Source organism: Pochonia chlamydosporia, chromosome 3 (assembly GCF_001653235.2).
Source record: "Pochonia chlamydosporia 170 chromosome 3, whole genome shotgun sequence".
Classification (NCBI taxonomy): Eukaryota; Fungi; Ascomycota; class Sordariomycetes; order Hypocreales; family Clavicipitaceae; genus Pochonia; species Pochonia chlamydosporia.
Window position 1 is genome coordinate 691700 of NC_035792.1, and position 18921 is coordinate 710620.

The 18921-nt window shown below is 48.7% G+C and overlaps 5 protein-coding genes across 5 annotated transcripts; 2 read left to right on the forward strand and 3 right to left on the reverse strand.

Moving 5' to 3' along the window:
• Positions 1-383: 383 nt before the first annotated feature.
• Positions 384-2558, reverse strand: VFPPC_04123 (cholinesterase; the record flags this gene model as incomplete). The annotated part of the gene is made up of 1 exon (XM_018283524.1): positions 384-2558. One exon carries the CDS (start codon positions 2556-2558, stop codon positions 384-386), a length of 2175 nt encoding a protein of 724 aa, XP_018144623.1.
• A 1325-nt stretch (positions 2559-3883) lies between these two features.
• VFPPC_04124 (hypothetical protein) lies at positions 3884-6319 on the reverse strand (the record flags this gene model as incomplete). The annotated part of the gene is made up of 4 exons (XM_018283525.1): positions 3884-4146; positions 4207-4733; positions 4796-5674; positions 5739-6319. 4 exons carry the CDS (start codon positions 6317-6319, stop codon positions 3884-3886), a joined length of 2250 nt encoding a protein of 749 aa, XP_018144624.1.
• A 2369-nt stretch (positions 6320-8688) lies between these two features.
• Positions 8689-9906, forward strand: VFPPC_04125 (hypothetical protein; the record flags this gene model as incomplete). Its single annotated transcript, XM_018283526.1, has 1 exon — positions 8689-9906. One exon carries the CDS (start codon positions 8689-8691, stop codon positions 9904-9906), a length of 1218 nt encoding a protein of 405 aa, XP_018144625.1.
• A 2830-nt stretch (positions 9907-12736) lies between these two features.
• Positions 12737-16284, reverse strand: VFPPC_04126 (isoleucyl-tRNA synthetase; the record flags this gene model as incomplete). Its single annotated transcript, XM_022428383.1, has 6 exons — positions 12737-13845; positions 13896-14458; positions 14510-15660; positions 15711-16003; positions 16081-16086; positions 16155-16284. 6 exons carry the CDS (start codon positions 16282-16284, stop codon positions 12737-12739), a joined length of 3252 nt encoding a protein of 1083 aa, XP_022284448.1.
• Positions 16285-17519: 1235 nt separating this feature from the next.
• On the forward strand, positions 17520-18059 carry VFPPC_04127 (hypothetical protein; the record flags this gene model as incomplete). The annotated part of the gene is made up of 1 exon (XM_018283528.1): positions 17520-18059. The coding sequence occupies one exon, from the start codon at positions 17520-17522 to the stop codon at positions 18057-18059; it is 540 nt and encodes a 179-aa protein (XP_018144628.1).
• Positions 18060-18921: the final 862 nt, after the last annotated feature.

An 18921-nucleotide genomic window follows, 5' to 3' on the forward strand; every position in this document is an offset into this window, starting at 1 on the left:
TGCTAGTAGAAGTCAACGGGGTAGCCTTTACTATAATCTCTTCAGGCGACGGAGCCATGTTAACAGTGTCATGGTGCATTATAACGGCATCAATACATTCAGTTCACAAAGATGCCACTGCCTTCTCCAACTTGTCTTAGTTTTTTCCGAAGTAGAGAAAATAGTATTAGAAGGAAATAATTTGGAGACAAGGTAGGTACGCCTGAGAAGGGTATCGCGGCAAGACTGCAGCTTTAGTCCATGTGTTGAACCTCTACAACCTCTTTGCAACCCCATCATCGTGGACTTGAATTCCGGGTATGCTGATGCTCCTCCAGTGTCTTCGCTCTAATGAGGCCAATACCTCTAAGGGTATTGTGTCCCCAGCAGCCCTGTTCAGCCTGCTATCCAGTCTCAACCTTTGCGTTCTGAAAAGTAAAGCCGTGCTTCTCAAAAACGGCACACTGCTTCGACTGCCCCGGATTATCCGTGACAGACGGAGGCATGCTCAACAATGCAATCTGTTTAGCGTTCTTCTTATACTGAGAAATGCGGTACTCATCGTGACCAAAAATCTCGAGTGTAGACGTATATGCCGGCCCCCTTATCTTGAGCATCTTAGTATCCGGGTTCGGATCGCCAGTCCTGATGAATGCGCCCCAGATATCATTAAGAAGCTGCGAGTGTAAAATGTCATCTTCACCAAAGTACGGCTGCACGCCTTTAGTCTTGCTGTTTAGATTGCCCCAGACAGGAAGAACGTCCGCCGAATGACAGGTAGCGTTGTAGTTGTCGTTCGGGAAGCATACGCTCGTGGTATTAGTCGACGACTGTTGATGCCCCTGGCCGATCTCAACCTCATAGAGGGACGAGAACGCATACAAGCCGCCATTGTCTAAGAGATAAGCCTGTGGACATGTCCACTGTGCCTCTGTAACCGCCTTGCTGACCATGTTGCGGACGGAGTCGGGGTCTTTCGGGTCAGTTTTAAAGGCGCCAGATGCAATCATGCTGGAAGCAAGATCCGAGGGGAAAGCAATTCCGAAAGTCGAGTCCAGCAGAGCTTGTGTATTGCCGATGCTAGATGTGAGAACGCGGTTCACATACATTGTTCCTTCGTCCTTGACCGTCGTAAACATAACTGGTACCCGTGAAGGCACCTTGCCATTCTTGAGGAGCTTGTCGAATTGGTCGTCAATGACACCCGTACCCTTATCATCAACCATTGGTAGAATGGGCTCCGTTTGAGCTTGGAACAGGCCAGAGTGAAAGTAGTTCTTGGCCACAACCTGGGCAATTCCAGAGAGCGCAGTAGCATAGTTCTTATTGCTCGCTATGAAACTGGTCGCAGGAACAGACTGCAGGCAAGAAACCAAGTCTTTTTCCGTCTTGGTGTCATTACATCCCACAGCAGTAGCCACAATAGGCGTGATCATTTTGGAATACACATCCCTAGTAAACCAAGGCAAGTCAACCGGGGCAGACTGAACAATAGCGCCATGAAAGAGGCCCTTAGCCGAAGACGACGACAAGAGAGCAATGCTGCTCTGCCCACCAGCTGACTGACCGAAGATAGTCACTTGCTCGGGATCGCCACCAAAAGCAGCAACGTGGTCTCGTACCCAGCGAAGAGCTTGGATCTGGTCTTTGATACCAAGGCTCCCGTCGAGCATCGACTCACTAGCCAGGAATCCCAAGGCGCCTATGCGGTAGTTGACCGTGACGATGACAACATCGTTACGACTGGCAAAGTTGCCTCCGTCGTAGTCGATAAGTGAGTTTGCGCCTACGACAAACGCACCACCATAGAAGTAGACTGCCACAGGGCGACGAGCCGAGCTGCGTGACACTTTGGCCGGCAGAACAGGAGTGAAGACGTTGAGGTAGAGACAGTCTTCGGATATGTTGGTCGAGTCGCCAAATGGACTGACGGGCTGAATGCACGGCGCACTCACTTTTGTTGCGTCGATACTTCTGGTTCCCGTGTAGTTCTGAGGTGGCATGAACCTGAGTTTCTGAACCGGCGCATCCGCAAAGGGTATTCCAAGGAAACGGAACGATCTCTTGTCTCTGTAGCCAGTGATCTTGTAGTCGCTGGAAGTAACCGTGACTTTTGAATCCTTCATAGGACTGGTATTTTTGTCGGTCGTCGGCGCAACTTTGGAGGAGCACAGCGAAGGCAGTTTGGTGTCACAGGAAACTTTGGACACCCGCCTAGATCGATAAGAGTACGCCATACACTCATCGTCTTCGCTGCTTTGAACCCATAGCGAGTCTCCTTTTGTAAGACCGCCCGTGGCAACGAGGTAGTCGAGCTCAAACTGAATATCAGTGACTTTGCAGTTGCTGCGCACCGTGGAGATGGGGAGAAGCGTCTCTCCGACGGCGGCGCAACGTCTCAATGCATTCTTGTGGTTCAAGTGATCGTGAATGAGCAATGCAGCTCCGCCGCTGTTTTCCGGTCTGAGATTGTTATAGTTGAGGACTTGGACAGTACCAACCGAGCTGCTGTCAGGGGATGAAGCCAAGGCAGCGTGTCCGCATAGCAGCAGCACGCCGCTGACGAACTGGACGTGCATTATGACTAGAATCAACGAGTGATGGTCAACAGTTTCCGTGTCGCTCCTTGAATAGGCGAGGGATCAGCCCGCCTAAATAGAAAATGAGTTCCTACATAGATAGCTCGCTTGGAAGAACAGGTATTTACCCCGGATCTCTCGGGGCCGAGGCAAGGTAACCCGTACCTTGCTCCCAGCATCACCACTTGCCTGTGATGTTGAAGGAAGGAATCTACAATTCATCATGCAACGTTCCCCGCCCCCAAAAACACAAACTTATGATCCTAGTGTTATTATCCTTGACATGTTGTCATCCGTCTCATGTCTGATTTAAACTCGCGTGTCAATGGTTTGGGTTAGCCTCGAATCCTATACCCGATCCAGTTTAGCATTTAGGAGCCTGTTCGATAAATTACCCGACAGCCAGTCTAGTTTGTACTAATTGGGTGGAAACTTGGGGAATAGCCGACCGTCGGGTACTGCCATATGGACTTTAATCAGGGCGAAATGGGTCAAGGTATCGGCTGCGGACAAAGGCGTTATGGCTTCAATAGGAAATTAGTCACTAGGCTAGCACGTAACAGTTACTTTATCACTGAACGATAAAGGGGAAGTTTTGTATTGATAACTACTGAAAACCCCGAACCTGTCCGCTTTGATGTCACTTGACTTGCATGTTTGTGCTGAAAGCCAACAACCCGACTTGACAGTATAGCCCTCAATGCCGACTTTTGCTGAACTTCCTTCAACATGTAGCCCTACGTCTCAACTAACTGCTCTGGCAAATGTCTACGGTCGCACATTAGCTAAGCTCCGCAATTCGCTGTCAAATTGATTTTGGCAAAAATCGCAAAATGCACTCAACAGCAGCAAATAGCCATATTCTTAACTAATAGCACATTCTATAGAAAAAGAGTTATAGTAAATATAGTAACCAGAGGCACGCAATAAATATATATAAAAAATTTTTGCTCTTAATTGTGGTACATTTTTCCGCCTAGAGGTATAGCCAGAGGTACAGCCATATATGTAAGGTGCAGCTAAAGTCTAGTTGCCTGTAACCCACCATATGTGCACCTATGCCTCTGTGCTTGCACACATGCATATACCTTTGGCTATACCTTTTGGCCTTAATGTGCCACCGTAAAATGTCCGGTAAGTTAACCTTCCCAGCGGCTCTTTCGGGGTTACCTCGTCTGGTGCCTGCGGGATTGAAAGAACCTTTTTGACCCTCTCGCAGTTTGCGCTAAATGAGATCAAGTCCAAACGACTTCTAATTTGAACGCTACCATCCACGGTCCTCATGAAGCATTTACGATATATCATTGTCTTCGGGCATACTATTGCTATCGATATTTCAGCCCCTCCTTCGGCATTCGTATCTCTACGTCAGGGGCTGTTGTGAATGCGCATTTTCCAACACCACCTGACCTCTTAACCACTCCCCATTGCACTGGCATCAAGTATCCATTTTCACGATCCTCTTCTAAAACATGGCACGCCGCGCTAATAGCCCTACTATTCGTTGCGACCATTCTCATTGTCCCATCATACTTTCGAAGCCCCAACAGTCCAACGGCGGCAAGCAGGCCGGCTCCAACAGCCATGGCTAATCTCCCATCAGTCAAGGAACAGTTCCAAACGGTATACATGCAGCTGTGAAACTCACCTGTAATCATAGCAATAGGGCTGTAAGCACATGTAGAAAATGTCGCATATCTATCCACAGTTCCATCCGTATACAGAGCAGTGATTCTTGCAAGAAAAAGACTCTGACTCAGGAGAAAGTGCATGACACCCGATGTAATATACAGCGGCACGCCATATCGCAACGGCAGTGATATAAAATAACTTGATCTCTGAATGCCAATGGGCTCAGAAACTCGTAGTGGCTTACGCTTAACGGTCTTGTATAAGAGGCTGAACTCTCGCTGCACCAGCATCGTGCTCATCATTGCGTTGTACATGACGTATACGATGGAGAGCACCAGCTGGGGGAGGTTGGCTACAAGAACGTTCGAAATCAGTCCGTTCGGATCACTGCGCGGCAGCGATGTTACGAGATATGTGTACGGTGTTAATGCGCCGAACCCTAACTTGACAAGATCTGATATTCTGGTCGGGATCTGTCGATGATGCAGACTTTTGAATGCCGCGATGAGCAATATCCCACCGATTAGGATGACAAACAGTCCCCTATATCGATGATTAGAATACCCGTAGCTTCAAGGGAAATATTTCCATGCCACAATACTCACGTAGCAATCAGTATGATCCATCTTGTCGTGCTCGCAGCCTGCATCCACATCTTCGGCTCATTGCGAAACTCTCTCGGCGCATCCGTCGGTTTCGGAGGCATCTTTCCAAAACAAACCCGCGGTCTCTTCCTAGAAAAGTCTTCCTTGGTCGCAAGGCACATATCAGTGGTAGTGCGGTCCGGCACTCTCATAAAGGAGGCAATAGCGTCGCCGAGCGTATACAGAGTCTGAGACTCAACTGGTTCCGTGGCCTTTGCATCTCTACGCCGCGCCACCCACGCCCAGAGCATGAGGGCCGCTTTGACGAAATTCATGAGGCATATCGTGACGAGGATGTGAGGGGAGTACTGAAACCGGCATGACAAGTTGATCTGCGTGGGATCCTGGACGAGACAGCGGGACACTTCGTAGCGCGGCGGTCCCAAATACCAATTCGTGACCGCCGGTTGAGATGGCGATGACTGTGCTACAAACTTTCCTGTGCCGTTGCTCAATGCCCACAGGTTCTTGCCCCAGTCGTCCCATCGAGGTACGACATAAACATACATTAAGAGACTGTCGGCTGATGGACTTTGAACGGTCTCGTTTTTGACGAGGATGATGACGTTTCCTTGGGGTTTCCAGTAGTCGTCATATAGGTCGAAGCAGGATGAAATGTTCATTTCTTTGTACGTGCTCGCTTCTCGTTGTATATCCGAAAAGGTGGTCAAGTAATTAACGTAGTCGGGATTGACGTGGGAGTAATCCCAACCGGGATCGTCGGCGCCGTTATTCGCCGCTGTGGTTAAATTAAATGGGCTTCCAGTCAGAAACGAGTCCTTCACCACAGCAACAGCATAATCATTAGAGGAAAGAGACTGGAATACTGCCGAGTTATACCTTGACATATATCATTAGGAGTGCCTCCCAAAGCTAGGTCAATATCTCTATAGAATGGACTCACAACAGGTGGATGGGAACTGAGCTCAGAGCAAGAAAAAGCCAGGTCAGAATCCTCTTTCGACCTAAATGCCTAATGTTTCGCAAACTAGGCACACCGATGTCTAACCATGTCCCCTTTGCATGCGCTTTATCCACGTTGGCTCTGGTCGGCGCAGCTTGTAGCTGCATGCAGTAGTTGCTGGCGCTGAGCATTCCTGTGCCAAGAAGGTTGATGAGGAGGTGAATCCAAAGAGAAAGCTTCTTGACGGTGTTGCAGTCGCCTTCATATATCAGCCCCACGCCATCTTGGCTACCATATTTAGACACTGCAAAGAGTGTCACGGACAGATTCGTGACTAGAATGATTCCGATGGTTAATATCTGAATCATCAAGGCGCGAGACCGGCGAGACGCCCAGATTCGCCATGACTTTGTCTCATCGTCGTCGATTCGAGGGAACCACCAGGAAAGAAGTCGTCTCTGAGCAAAGTGGCGAGCTCGGAAGCTTTCGGCTGCACTGGTAGTAGAAGGAGAAGTTGGCAATGTACTCGATTCGTTTGGACTCGGTATGGAAGGGGAGGACACCCGTCCGATCTCGTTCATGATGGAAACATAGGTTGCGCTGAGTCAGTAGAAAACTGAGGGAAGACAACACAATGCTGTATTCGACGATTTGGAGATGGGAGTATATCTATTGGAATGTTCTTATGTATCTTAGGGGCGGTAGCCAGGTTATTTCCCATCAAAAGTCTTACGCGAAAACGGAGTCCACCGGAAAGGCATAAGGATAGATCATTTTTTGACGCAGGACGTCGGACATATAGGCCATATGGGGATTAGTCTCTACACGGAATTATTATTAGGGCTGTAAAGTACCAGGCTCTTGGACATGAGAATCCCGTTGATTGCCTGAAGGCTTTCATACCCACAAGACCCTAAAAACCCCTCAGGTCTATCCTTGTCAACGTAGTACAGTGGGAGGTCAGAAGTATTTAAACAAGGAAAGGTATCGCATATCGCGTTGTGTGGTGAGGCATATTAAGCTGTGTTAGTGTATATTTGGATATGTTCAAATATCTTTGACCACAGACTGTAGGTATCTTAAGAAACTTGTCATTAGACTCAGATGCTACTACTACTGCAAGACTCAACCAGCAAAAGTTGTATCGATCTGCTAATGGCTCTAATGGCAAAAGCCCCTGAGGAGGCATTGCACAAGCAACGGAATATAGCTGAAGAGTTGCGGCCTATTTCAGACTGTGATTGCGTGGCCAACTCCTCATTGGTTGCTAGAGGACGGGAGTATCCTCGTCTGCGCTAATGAGCGCGTAATCCTTGCTCGATCTGCAACGTTCATTGCAGTTGATCCGCTTCGTTTCCGCTTTGTTTCCGCACTTGGTTGATTCACGGGAGCGTGTCAGCATAATCCTTGCATTTTTGAGAGCAGTTTGACAAATACAATAGGGTCCTTGGATGACAAACCCCCGTTCGGTTGTCGCAAAGGGTAATAGATTCAACCCGTCGCTTCGACATCCGGTAAGTGCGTCCTGCGCCTCTCGTTTATCTGCAAGCCTCTCAACGGGAGATCCACTCCTCTTCAGTTGGTTCTGTGCGAACTTGAGTTGCATTAGGGTTTCCTTCAATCTTGGTAAGATCTGATTTGTAATTATCTTGGTAATGAGATGGAATGGCGGCAGTTTGTGATTGCAGGGATTCAGCGGTAGCTAACCCAATCATCAACGACACTTTGGGGGATTTTGAAGCTGCAAAGATACAGTGGGGGGTCAGAGGTATTTGAACAGGGAAAGGTATCGCATATCTCGTTGTGTGCTGAGCCATATTGAGCTGTGTTAGTGTATACTTGGATATGTTCAAATACATTGGACCACAGACTGTAAAGAGTGGCTTGACATTTGAGAGAGTGAGGGCAACGCGTAGGTCAAGTTAGGTGTCGAGAAACCACTCATCCAAAGTGTTCCTTACTAGTTGCTATGTATCCAACTCCCACGCTCGCCTATGAAGGTTCCCACAATCAGGGGGAGACTACCCTGTGCTATGGTTGCTGTGGGATGTTCAGGCTTCTCATGACACGCAGATAGGGTTCAGGAGACTGCGCCCGGACGAGCTTTTAGACTGGGCGGGAAAACGTTGAAACCAAGGTTACGTTAAGGTTGAGATGGTGTAATACTATTAAAATCTTGCCTTCAAACGTGCATATAAGTATGCACACATTTGCCAATTGTGCATAGCAAAACAGGTTGAGCTTGTACCCAAGTGGAACAGCTCAGGTTTGCTGCAAGTATGGCTCTGCCACCGTATATCTTGGATCCCTTTTTGGAGGATCAAGGCCGCAGAGTATTGAGACTCGACAGTCCCATTTAAGAACTTGAGCATTGAACTCGACCGATAGCCAAGCTGAGCTGGCTGCGACGGGCCGAGACGGCCCCACCTCGACTGGCGCCTCCCGTCCCGTCCCGTCTCGTCCCCGTCTCGTCGCCGTGTTGTCTTTTGGGTACATGTACATACCTTGACATATCTTCCAAGTTCTCAACCGTTAGTCTGCATGCCTCATCAATCAACCCGCCATTTCCAGCTCTCATTTCGCATTTTCAGCCTCTCCTGTCTCCGTGTGTCTTTACACTCACTGCCCAGGTCTCACTCACGGACAGGATGAGCAGAGAAACTAGGCACCGAAGATCAACCCGATACTGGCAGGCAGCGAGAAACGGAAGTCTACATTGGGACCAATCAGTCATCCTTAGCCGCGTATTCCACCTATACATGTCTGTCACTCAAAAATGTGATGACGACAGACTAAATGCGATGCAGTTCGTGACTGGGCATTATATATCTTGCGACAATGACATTCCAACTATTGGGGGTCGTGTCCGCCTGCCACCTGTTCCTGCCAGCAAACAAACGTTAAATTGGTGAAATTTGCAGGCAAATGCTGGCCCAGAGAACCGTTTTCAATGTCTCGTGAAGAGTTTCCATGCTATTTAAGCGCTTTGGTGCCCGAGCTTATCGAAAATGTCCTACTACATATCGACTCAGTGCACGCCCTTGGCAACTTCATCCTTGCCTCCCGCTACGTCCGTCGAGCTTTCAAGACCCGAAAACGCCACATCATCTGGCGCGTTCTGCACAACGAAATCGGTCCTGTTTTGAAGGATGCTGCTTTCCTTGGCCTCTTCCCTTATGCTGACCCCGGCAGCAGCTTAGATGTAAGAGCGAAGTTGGATTATTGGGATGAGGTTCATGACAAGGCTGCTCTATACAGAGACATGTTAGCCACACGGGTCGAAGATATGACGATACCCAGTTCAGCGGAGCTAACCCAAATCTGCCACACACTCCATGACATAGATTTCCTTGTCAAAACTTACATCGCCACGCGTCTGCCCCCATTCAACGGCAAGGACCCGGCAACCGCGCCCCCATCCGGCACGGAGAGATTGCGGTTGTTTCGAGCCTTCTATCGGCACCAGATCATCTGCAATGCCTGGGCACCGACAAGGCGGGAAGCGAGCTGGCATGAAAGGGACACATGCGCCATCGGTAACACTAGCGAACACAATGGTCACCGTCTGGGTCTCTATGCAGCGTTTGAGACTTGGGAGTTACAGCAGGTTGACCACGCCAACTATTTCATTACGCAGCTGTGCGTGGCACTCTGCCTCGCTACAGATAAAGCAAATCAGTCGATGAGCGAAGCCACGTACAGTGAGATTTTCTCACACGCTGACTGCCTTGTGCAGTACATGCGAGAGCAAGCCAATATCACCGACAATGCCCTCCGCGCCCTGTTACTACCAACGCGGATACGCAGCCGACGAGCTTCCGGTCAAATCATTTCTTGTGATGAATATTACAGGCGCTATGACTTGATCTGTCTTGAATACGCCGTGCAGACCCACAGGCTGGAAATTTTCCCAGATCCAGAAAGGGATCACCATAACGTACAACAGCAACAGCAAGATGAGGGTCGGGCATCAATCAACTTTGCCGGGGACGCCTTGAACAGCCCGCCATACGGTTGGGTGGATGCTCTGGACGGACACTACGTGAACTTTTTTGGACAAGCACTGGTCGAACTCGTTTCGCCGCCACCGCTTCCCGGCCATGAAGATGTGTATTTCGAGCGACATTCGTTTCTAGAACTGTGGAGGGGTGCTGGATTTGCTCTTTGAGATGAGGGACGAGTTAAAGCTATAAAGGAGCTAGATCTGCTAAAGACTCTAGAGACAGGATGGCTTGTGTATTAGGCCGTTGCAGATATTATATTCCGCTCGACAACAAGTCGGGCTACTGTCGGACAAATGGTTAGCATTTTCAGGACGTCAACATTTACAATTTAAATCTACAAATCTGCATGTACCCTAGCGTAGGGGTCCCCCAACCCATATTAGGATTGCCGCAATGACAGACATCTATGCAATGGTTGCCATTCTATTGTAAATTCCTCGTTGCAGTCATGTCCGCTGTACCAAAGATAGCAACCGTAATACCTTTAGAGGACTCCCTAAGGATATTGTACAAAGTCTTCCGCAGGCCGACCCCTGAAATTCCAAGAAATTCCAGAAGGAAAATACACTTTAATATAGTCAATCAAGTCATGACATATCTGGTAGTATGAACGAATCCACCTCGCCTCCAAGGCCTCCCTGCAATCAAGTGTAAGTCCGTGGTCACATTAAATTCTTAACTCTGCGTTGACTATGCCATACTTATCTGTTTGACCCTTGAGAATTTTATTCCCAAAGAACTGTGCTGATTCGAGCGACTCTTCTACGCACATGAATGGTCGTAGTTGAATATTAATCCACGCAAGCATCCTAATGCCATCCGCTACAGCAGTAAGGTGCGTGTACATGGGGTCAAACCGATTTGAGAGCTGCATTTCCATCACCGCAGTGATTGCATCGGAGACAGGCTTGAGCATATTTTCCAATATAGACTGTGCTGGTTTGGTAGCCATTGTTGAAAGTACTAGGAATCGTCGTTGTTCTTGGAATCCTTTGAGAACCTCTGCAGCCTAGAGCGGCGGCGTCAGCATTTTGGCTACGTTCCCAGCTAAACCATTACGAACCTGTAAAGAGACTAAGCCGCCTAATTCGTCACTCAGATCAACATATTTTTGAACTGAGGAACTCAAAAAATTGTCAAATGCTACTATCGACTCGGGCAGCTCATCTGTTTGGTTGGCCGATGCAGTTGGAGGACTCGCCTCGTAGGCCTCACATATATCCTCTAAGCGTGCCACCACAGCCTCTAGCCTATATGAGGTCAGTCTGGTCTTTCTTTCGTAATAATGCGTACCGACCTTCGTAGCAGAGTGGGTAAGTTGTGTATTCCATCCCTGCCCGCCATATTCGCGACCCTTAAAACTATCGTCGGCGCAGTAGTACAGCACTCAATATCCGGAAACGTTCAGTCGCTTAGTGAAACTAAATCTCAATTATTGGATTTTTTTTTTTCGTTCGGTTTCTCATGTAAATCTTGCGGTGTTGTTTAACAGTGTCCACCATTTTAAATACTTCAAGTCAAAACAGTTCTCGTTGCCTGCTAGGCAACATTTTGAAGCATTTGTGGAGTCAGTCTTCCCCCTTCCCATCTCACTTACGTATCACCAAACTAACTCGATGTTACAGACAGGCATCTACGGTTTAGGAGCAGTCGAATCTTGCACTAACCAAGTGTTCGTCCAACCCTGCCAGGAGGAGCTCGTTCAGGCAACAAAGCCAGGTACACATTGCGCGGCAACTGGCTCGTAGTAACGACCAATCACATGCAACATGTATCATTGGATTATTTCCGAGGATTCAACATCCTTCTGTTGGCAATTGCTCGTGTGTTGACCTCACTCATCTTCCGGTCCCTTGCTGATCAGTCGCAGAGGTTTACTGTGCCTGAGCCACAGAATTCGACTACATCGAGAAACCCGTACCAAGCCATTTTAGCCATTAGCGTGACAATGGGATGTACGTTGGGATCCTCACTTGTGAATGCCTTATAGTTCGTATATGCTGCTGAATGAATAATCCACTGAATCTTTGCACACACTGCACCCACGACACCTGTTGTAGAACTCTATTACACTTGCCGATGTATGCTTCGAATCAGTCTGACACACGCCGTTCCACATACATAAACATATTATTTGACACTTACGTTAAATCTCACTTGAATCGACCACTACTCGCTGTGTATAATCACCAAGTACCGCCAACTTTGCGATATTCACTCAACCAGACCTCACACTCACCGCAACAGTCCATACCAATACCACACCATCCATTCAAACACCCCCAAGCATAGCAAACACATACCTTCCACTAAATCACTAACCCTCACCAGTCTCCTATCATCACCAGAAGCCCAACCCCAACACTGAACAACCTGTGCAACATACCTATATATTCCACCACCGCCCACCATGGTACGACAACACCACCCCAATACCAATCCCAAGCGCATCAGGCACATTCCCACTCAAATCCTCAAACCACAGCCAGAGCCACGTCTCACGCATCCACGATGGGCGACCTAAGCGGCCTCATCCTCCAAGCGCAAGCACGCATCGCCGAAACAACCCGCGAAAAAGACGCCATCATGTACAGCATCGGGGAGCTAGACAGAGAAATTGCCGAAACGACGAGATATCTCGCGCAGAAGGAGACTGACCGGGCGACTGTGCAGTTTGCGAGGCCGAGAAGCGCGGAACTAGACGCCGACCTGGAGAGGTTGAATTACGAGGTTACTATGCTGGTGGATGGTTTGAAGGCGTTGGAGAGTTCCAAGGCGGCTTGTTTGTCGAAGATGCAGGAGTTGGATTTGAAGTTGGCGGGGGATAGGAGGGTTGTTGAGATTTGTAGTAGGGAGGGTTCGATGATGGATCTGGGGGAGTGATGCGTGTTAATGCGGGGAGATGAGTATGAGCGTGATGATATTGAGATTCAGAATTGGTTCTAATCTACTCTTTGATTCTAACGCGGGTATTATGGCCTTGCTAGTCTATCGTCAAATCTTGAATAACCCCAGTTTGAGGGTCAACTCCCCAACTGTACTCTCCTCTTCCAAAATCACCTCTCTATTGTCAGTTTGGTCTGACATCTTTTCCAACATGCCACGAAGGGCACCCTCGAATAAGTCTCTTCTAGATGAGACTACCGCATCTACATCTATGCCTTCGGGGTTGGAAACAACAGCATACCCCATGTGGACATCATCGGTGGGAACCAAGCCTCCCTTCTTTCGAAGTCGCTGAACTCGGTTGATCATCTCTCTTGCTAAGCCTTCGTCAACTAGTTCTGGGTGCGGTGCAGCGTCAAGCAGCACAATAGCCTCGTCGGCGAATGCTGGCTCCCATTGAGGACCTGATCCGACAGCCGTAGCGGATGAGTCTTTGTCCATTATTCGTACAATCGTCAAGTCATTCTCGTCGAGTTCAATATTCTGAATGGTAATCTTCTTCTCACGCTGGTACATCCGCAGCTGGTCCTGTGACAATGTTGGCAGCGCCTTTCGAACCGTCTGTACGTCCTTCTTGAGCTTCTTTCCCAGAGTGGGCCAATCTACCCTAGCTTCAAGCGATATGCCATATTGCTCTTCATCGGTTGTCAAGATCACATCGCGGATATTGAGCTCCTCTTGTACATAGTTCTTCAACGAGTCCACATCAGATATGAATTGGCTGTCGGCGATCACCACAAGGCTCAGGAGCGGAGTCTTGAGGGACACATTTCGCCTCTCACGGGCTACGCGGCCCAATTGAATCACCTTTTGCATGGCTGCCATCTTGCGTTCAATATCTTCGTCAAGAAGCTCCTCTTGAGCAGTGGGGAAAGGTAAGAAGTGCACGCTTCGAGAGTCTTTAAATGACGCCAGGACTTCTCCCAGGAACGGCTTCAGCAAGCCGTATATGTGTTCAGTGATAAAGGGGGTAAATGGAGCCAATGCTCTAACCAAGGTGAAGAGAACTTGTAGCAGCGTGTTCAGACCGGCAGTGGTGTCGGCTGTTCCAAGTCCTGCGGCTCCCTTGAGTCGCTTTCGGTTGAATCTAATGTACCAATTCGTCAAGTCGTCAATAAGTTTTAGTAGTCGAGGCACCACAGTGTACACTCGGTATCCTATTCCATGTTAGAGCCCCATACCTTCGCGGAGAAAACTGTGTACATACCTCGCATCTCCTGCTCAATGAATTGGAGGAGACTTTGGCATTCGGCCAGCACCCATCGATCCATGACGTTGTTTAAGCCACCAGCAGAAAACTTGGCGTCCGCAACAAAGTCATTGCCAGTAGACTTCTTGTATAGAGCAGCTTGCTCGGAGAAGAAGCGATAACTATTCCACAGAGGAAGTAACACCTTGGAAACAATCTCTTTAACGCCTGTCTCTTTGAATCGAAGTGGTTCAGCCCTCACGACTGGGGAGCTGATCATGTACAACCTCAGAGCATCGGAGCCGTACTTTTCGAATATGAGACTCGGGTCGGGGAAGTTCTTGAGACTCTTGGACATTTTCTTTCCATCCTCGGCAAGCACCATGCCATTGACAAGTACATTTTTAAAGGGCGACTTGCCAAGCAGCTTGTTGCCTAGCACCGTCAGAGTATAGAACCAACCTCGAGTTTGGTCCAATCCCTCGGCAATAAAATCGGCGGGGAAGTGTCCCCCGTGAAATTCGTCCTGGTTTTCGAAGGGATAGTGTATAGACGCGTAAGGCATTGCTCCGGATTCGAGCCTTGGATGGTTAGCATCTCTTGATACTTGGCATGGTCTGTCCCTCACTTACCAGCAGTCAAAAATTTCTTCAACACGCTTCAAATCTCCTTTCCCTTTCTTTGAGGGGATCGTAATGTGGTCAATCTTATCCCGATGCAAGTCGTTGATCTCTCCAGTGTAGCCACTCAATCGTTTCAGTTCCTCCACACTTCCGACGCAGACAACCTCTTCGTAGTCGTCGCTGACCCAAAGAGGGATCGGAGTTCCCCAATATCGGTTGCGCGATACATTCCAATCACGGGCGTTGGCGATCCAATTCGCAAATCGCTTCTCCTTGACAAATGAAGGTGTCCAGCTCGTGCCCTGTAGGTTTTCCATCATCTGAGGTATAGAGTTCTCGACTTTGATGAACCAGGATGAAACAGCTTTTCTGATGAGCTGTGTATCTGAACGCCAACAGAACTTGTCAACGTGCATGATCTGGCTTTCGACCAGGAGGCGCCCGGTAGGTCTCAGGTCCTTCATGATGGCTTTGTCCGCAACTTTTACATGGACACCCGCGTATTCAGGTATTTCAGCAGTGAAGCATCCTTTCTCATCTACCGGGCATGGTGGCAGTCGACTGGGACCGATGAATCCAGCTGCAACGGCCGCATCATAATCTTCCTGACCAAATGCAGGCGCCTGGTGAACCAATCCCGTTCCCTCTCCTGCTTCCACGTAATCGGCTGCTATGACCTGGAAGCAATCGTGAAAAGTCTCGTTGAAGTATTTGAAGAGCGGTTTATACTTCCAACCCACGAGTTCCCTACCCTTGAGTTTGTTGAGGACCTTGTATTTGGCCTTTTTGAGATCTTTGTAGAGCATGCTGAGACCACTCTCCATCGTTATGTATTGGTTCCCGCTTTGTTCGTCGAGAATCTCGAGGTACTCGAAATCGGGATGCACTGCGATGAGCAGATTTGACGGCAGAGTCCACGGGGTAGTTGTGTATACCACGAGAGACGTGTTCTCCTTTCCCTTCACACCAACTACCGGAAACGAAACCAATATAGCGGGATCTTGTGTCATTTTCTCGTTGTCCTTGGACTCCATCAGACTGAGGGGTGTGCACAGGGCGGTGGAATACGGCATGATGCGATATGCTCTGTATACTTGGTCCTTGTCAAACAACTGCTTAAACACCCACCAAACTGACTCCATAAAGGACGGATCCATGGCCTTTAGGAAGGTTAGTACACTGAAACTGTTTCTTGACAAGCCCTACGCACCTTGTAATCGTTCTCCATGTCAACCCATCGACCGAGTCGTTCCATGATCTTCTTCCAGTCCTCGGCGTATGTCATGACGATGGCCTTGCACTCGGCATTGTACTTTTCGATTCCCATCTGTCGAACGGCATCAGGGCCGGAGATGCCAAACTTTTTGTCAATCTGATACTCGATGGGAACACCGTGCGTGTCCCAGCCAAATCTTCGCACGACATGGTATCCCTTCATGGACCAGTATCTGGGAATAATGTCTTTCAATGTACCAGTCAAGAAATGACCGTAGTGAGGGAGGCCTGTAGTTCAGTTAGAGGGCTGGTTTTGGACCAGAAAGCTCGAGATCGAAGTCTCGGAAAACTCGGCGAGCACAAACCGGTGGCTGCCATTTCTCACAGTCAGCAATTGTGTTTCATCGGTTGCGAAAAGAAAGACAAAATCGGTACATACCAAAAGGAGGACCATCGTAAAAGGAGAATCTCGGCCCTCCCTCCGTCAATCGAAGCTGGGTCTTGAAGGCGTCGACTTCTCGCCAAAAGCGAAGTGTCTGCTCCTCGAATTTTGGAAAATTGGCAGTCATGGTGACAGGTGCAATGAACCAGTTACGAAAGTATGCATGCAAAGACGGCGATTGTAGGCGTCTAAAGCCTCAAAATACGTGTTGTTGTTTGAATCACAATTTTGTGTTGCAGTCGTTGCCGTTTTCTTTTTTCTTGTATGATTTTGTGTTGTGTTGACATTGGGGTAGGTGAGTCAGACCAGAGGCGATTTCGCAGCATCGCCGACTCGAGAGTCAAGAAAGACTCCAGTCAGTGCTCAACATTACTCCGACATGGAGTCAGCGACAAGTCCCCCCAGACTAGGCCGCAACAAGCTTGGTATTGTGTCTCGAGATCTGGAGTCGTCCAGGGCACCCAATAGGAGATGCTTTCAAGGTGCCAGAACAGATTCCATGTCCTTCTTGGCTTCTGTTTTTAATCGGTTTGTGGGTCAAACCGACTGAGGCATAACGGAGCCGCAATCGGTGGAGGCGCGTGGCTGTTGTCAGTTGTAATGATCTGTGAATGTGCATGTGGCTTGTCAAAACAATCCAAGTTTGAGAGGTTGGACAAACAGCTGTCAAACTTGAGGCTCAGTCAGTGTTGGCCGTATATCTGCTTTCACAGCAACATGGTTGAAATTTGATGACTACCACAGGTCGCCCACTATGAACTGGTGTCTACATTGTTTCACACCAGCAGTCTGTGCAACCTCCAAAATGCCAAACTTCGCACCTGCAATTGCATGCTCAAAAGCGGCATTCGCAAATCAGGGGAACATGCGTCTGTAGAGATACCAATTGACGATCTTGAGATGTAGGATTCAAACGCACTCCGTAGAGACATGGCAATTGCCAGTCTCGAGTGCTGTTTCCATACAGTAACTTCCTGTGTTGACTCACCTACCCTGGGTTACATTATGTAGGGAAGGTGAATTGGTCATCTTGCACTTGCCATATCATCAACTTCTTCAGCGGATGGGCAAGAGCGAGGCCATCCCGTCAAACCAAAAACATGCAGCATGATCGAGCATCATTGCCGTTTGTCCCTTGCAACCATTTGCATCCTTCACGCAGGTTACATCCTGGAATCAACAACTCCAAACATTGCATAAATATTGTTCGCCAAGACCATTATCTTTACTTCACATCAAATACTTATAATAACTTTGGCAAGATCGGTGCCTGGTCCATACTCTTTGCCATCGTCGACTTCTCAACTCTCATCCCTCCAGTCCGAATCTCGTCTCCAGACTCACTCGGGCAACTCGGTCCTGATGTCGTACCTTTGTACTACCCTTCCAGCCATCGAGTCTAACAAACGTCGCGGCTGGAACAGAGGCGTAGTTCTCGATGAAAGGAGAGCGCTAGCAGAAGAGAAGAGGCGAAAGTCGATGCGCAATCAAGCCCTCTCAACAATCTATTCTCCGCCGGCAAGAAATGTAGATCAAGCAAGTCCACCGACTACATACGCCTCTCTGCCGTCAGGTCTCACAATCCCAAAATACATTGCACCAAAAGGCTATTTGAAGACTGACCCGTTGTCGGTGAAACCAGACAACACGGTCGGTCCCTCTCGAGCGGGCAAATTCAAGCCCGTGACAGTCATCGAGGATACTCCGTGTCAACAAAAGTCGGACTGCAAGAAGAAGCATGGAAAGGACGCACAATGCAAGAAGTGTGACCAGCAACAGGGCACAAGCGGCTCGGAATCGAAATCAACACCAAAACGAGCTCGAAGCTGGTTTTTTTGGTGGAGGAAGTCACCACCTACGGAGAATACAGAGGAACCCAAGGAGGGATGGAGATGCTTTTGAAGTTAATCCCATGTTGAGGGCATTCGTTACACGTCGACTACTTGACTTGAAGATGGGACATTACGGATCCGATGGGCGCCTACATTTGATCATGAGTTATTGAATCCTACTTGTCAGCATCCTTTTTAGTATAATATACTCTACTCCTTCGCTTTCTTACATTGGTGCAAAGTATGTGACTGGCGATGGAGTCTTTCAAATGAACAACTACGTAAGTAATCGCAGCTGAGCTTGAGTCTCTGCTGCCAAGATACCCAATGCAATGGCATGGCGCACCACTGGGACATGACGGAATGGCATGGGATAATATCACCGAGAGCCACGGAGATCCTTATTCCACCTTCCATCACCAGTCACGTCACACCAACTCCCACTTGCAACTTCACCCCCAGCTTCCTCATCGTCATTCACGCCAAAATACTTCCCCGCATTCTGGTGCAACATCCCATCAAGCAAGTTTCCATCTCCAGCATTCACAGCAACACCGATACGAAGTTTACGAGCCGTTGATGCCCTCACTACGCCGTCAGTTTGACAATACACTCAGTATCTTTACACTCAGAATCCAAAAACCGTCACGTCTACTCATCCACTTCACCTGCCCAGATCCGACCTCATACCAAAATCTTCAGCATTTATCCGATCCGACCCGAATAAATAACCTCAGTCATCTTTGAAAACGCCATCCAGACTCAAATACCCGAAACCGCCACCAATATCCCCCCGACGTCGATAGTACATGTGCGACATCACATGCCTCACCTGTCCAGCCTATGATGTGTCCTGCGCGGCCACCCTGGGCCAAGTAGCCGTGTATGGTATGAAAGGTGCTTGGGCTGCGAGTGTCACGGAGCTTTTTGAG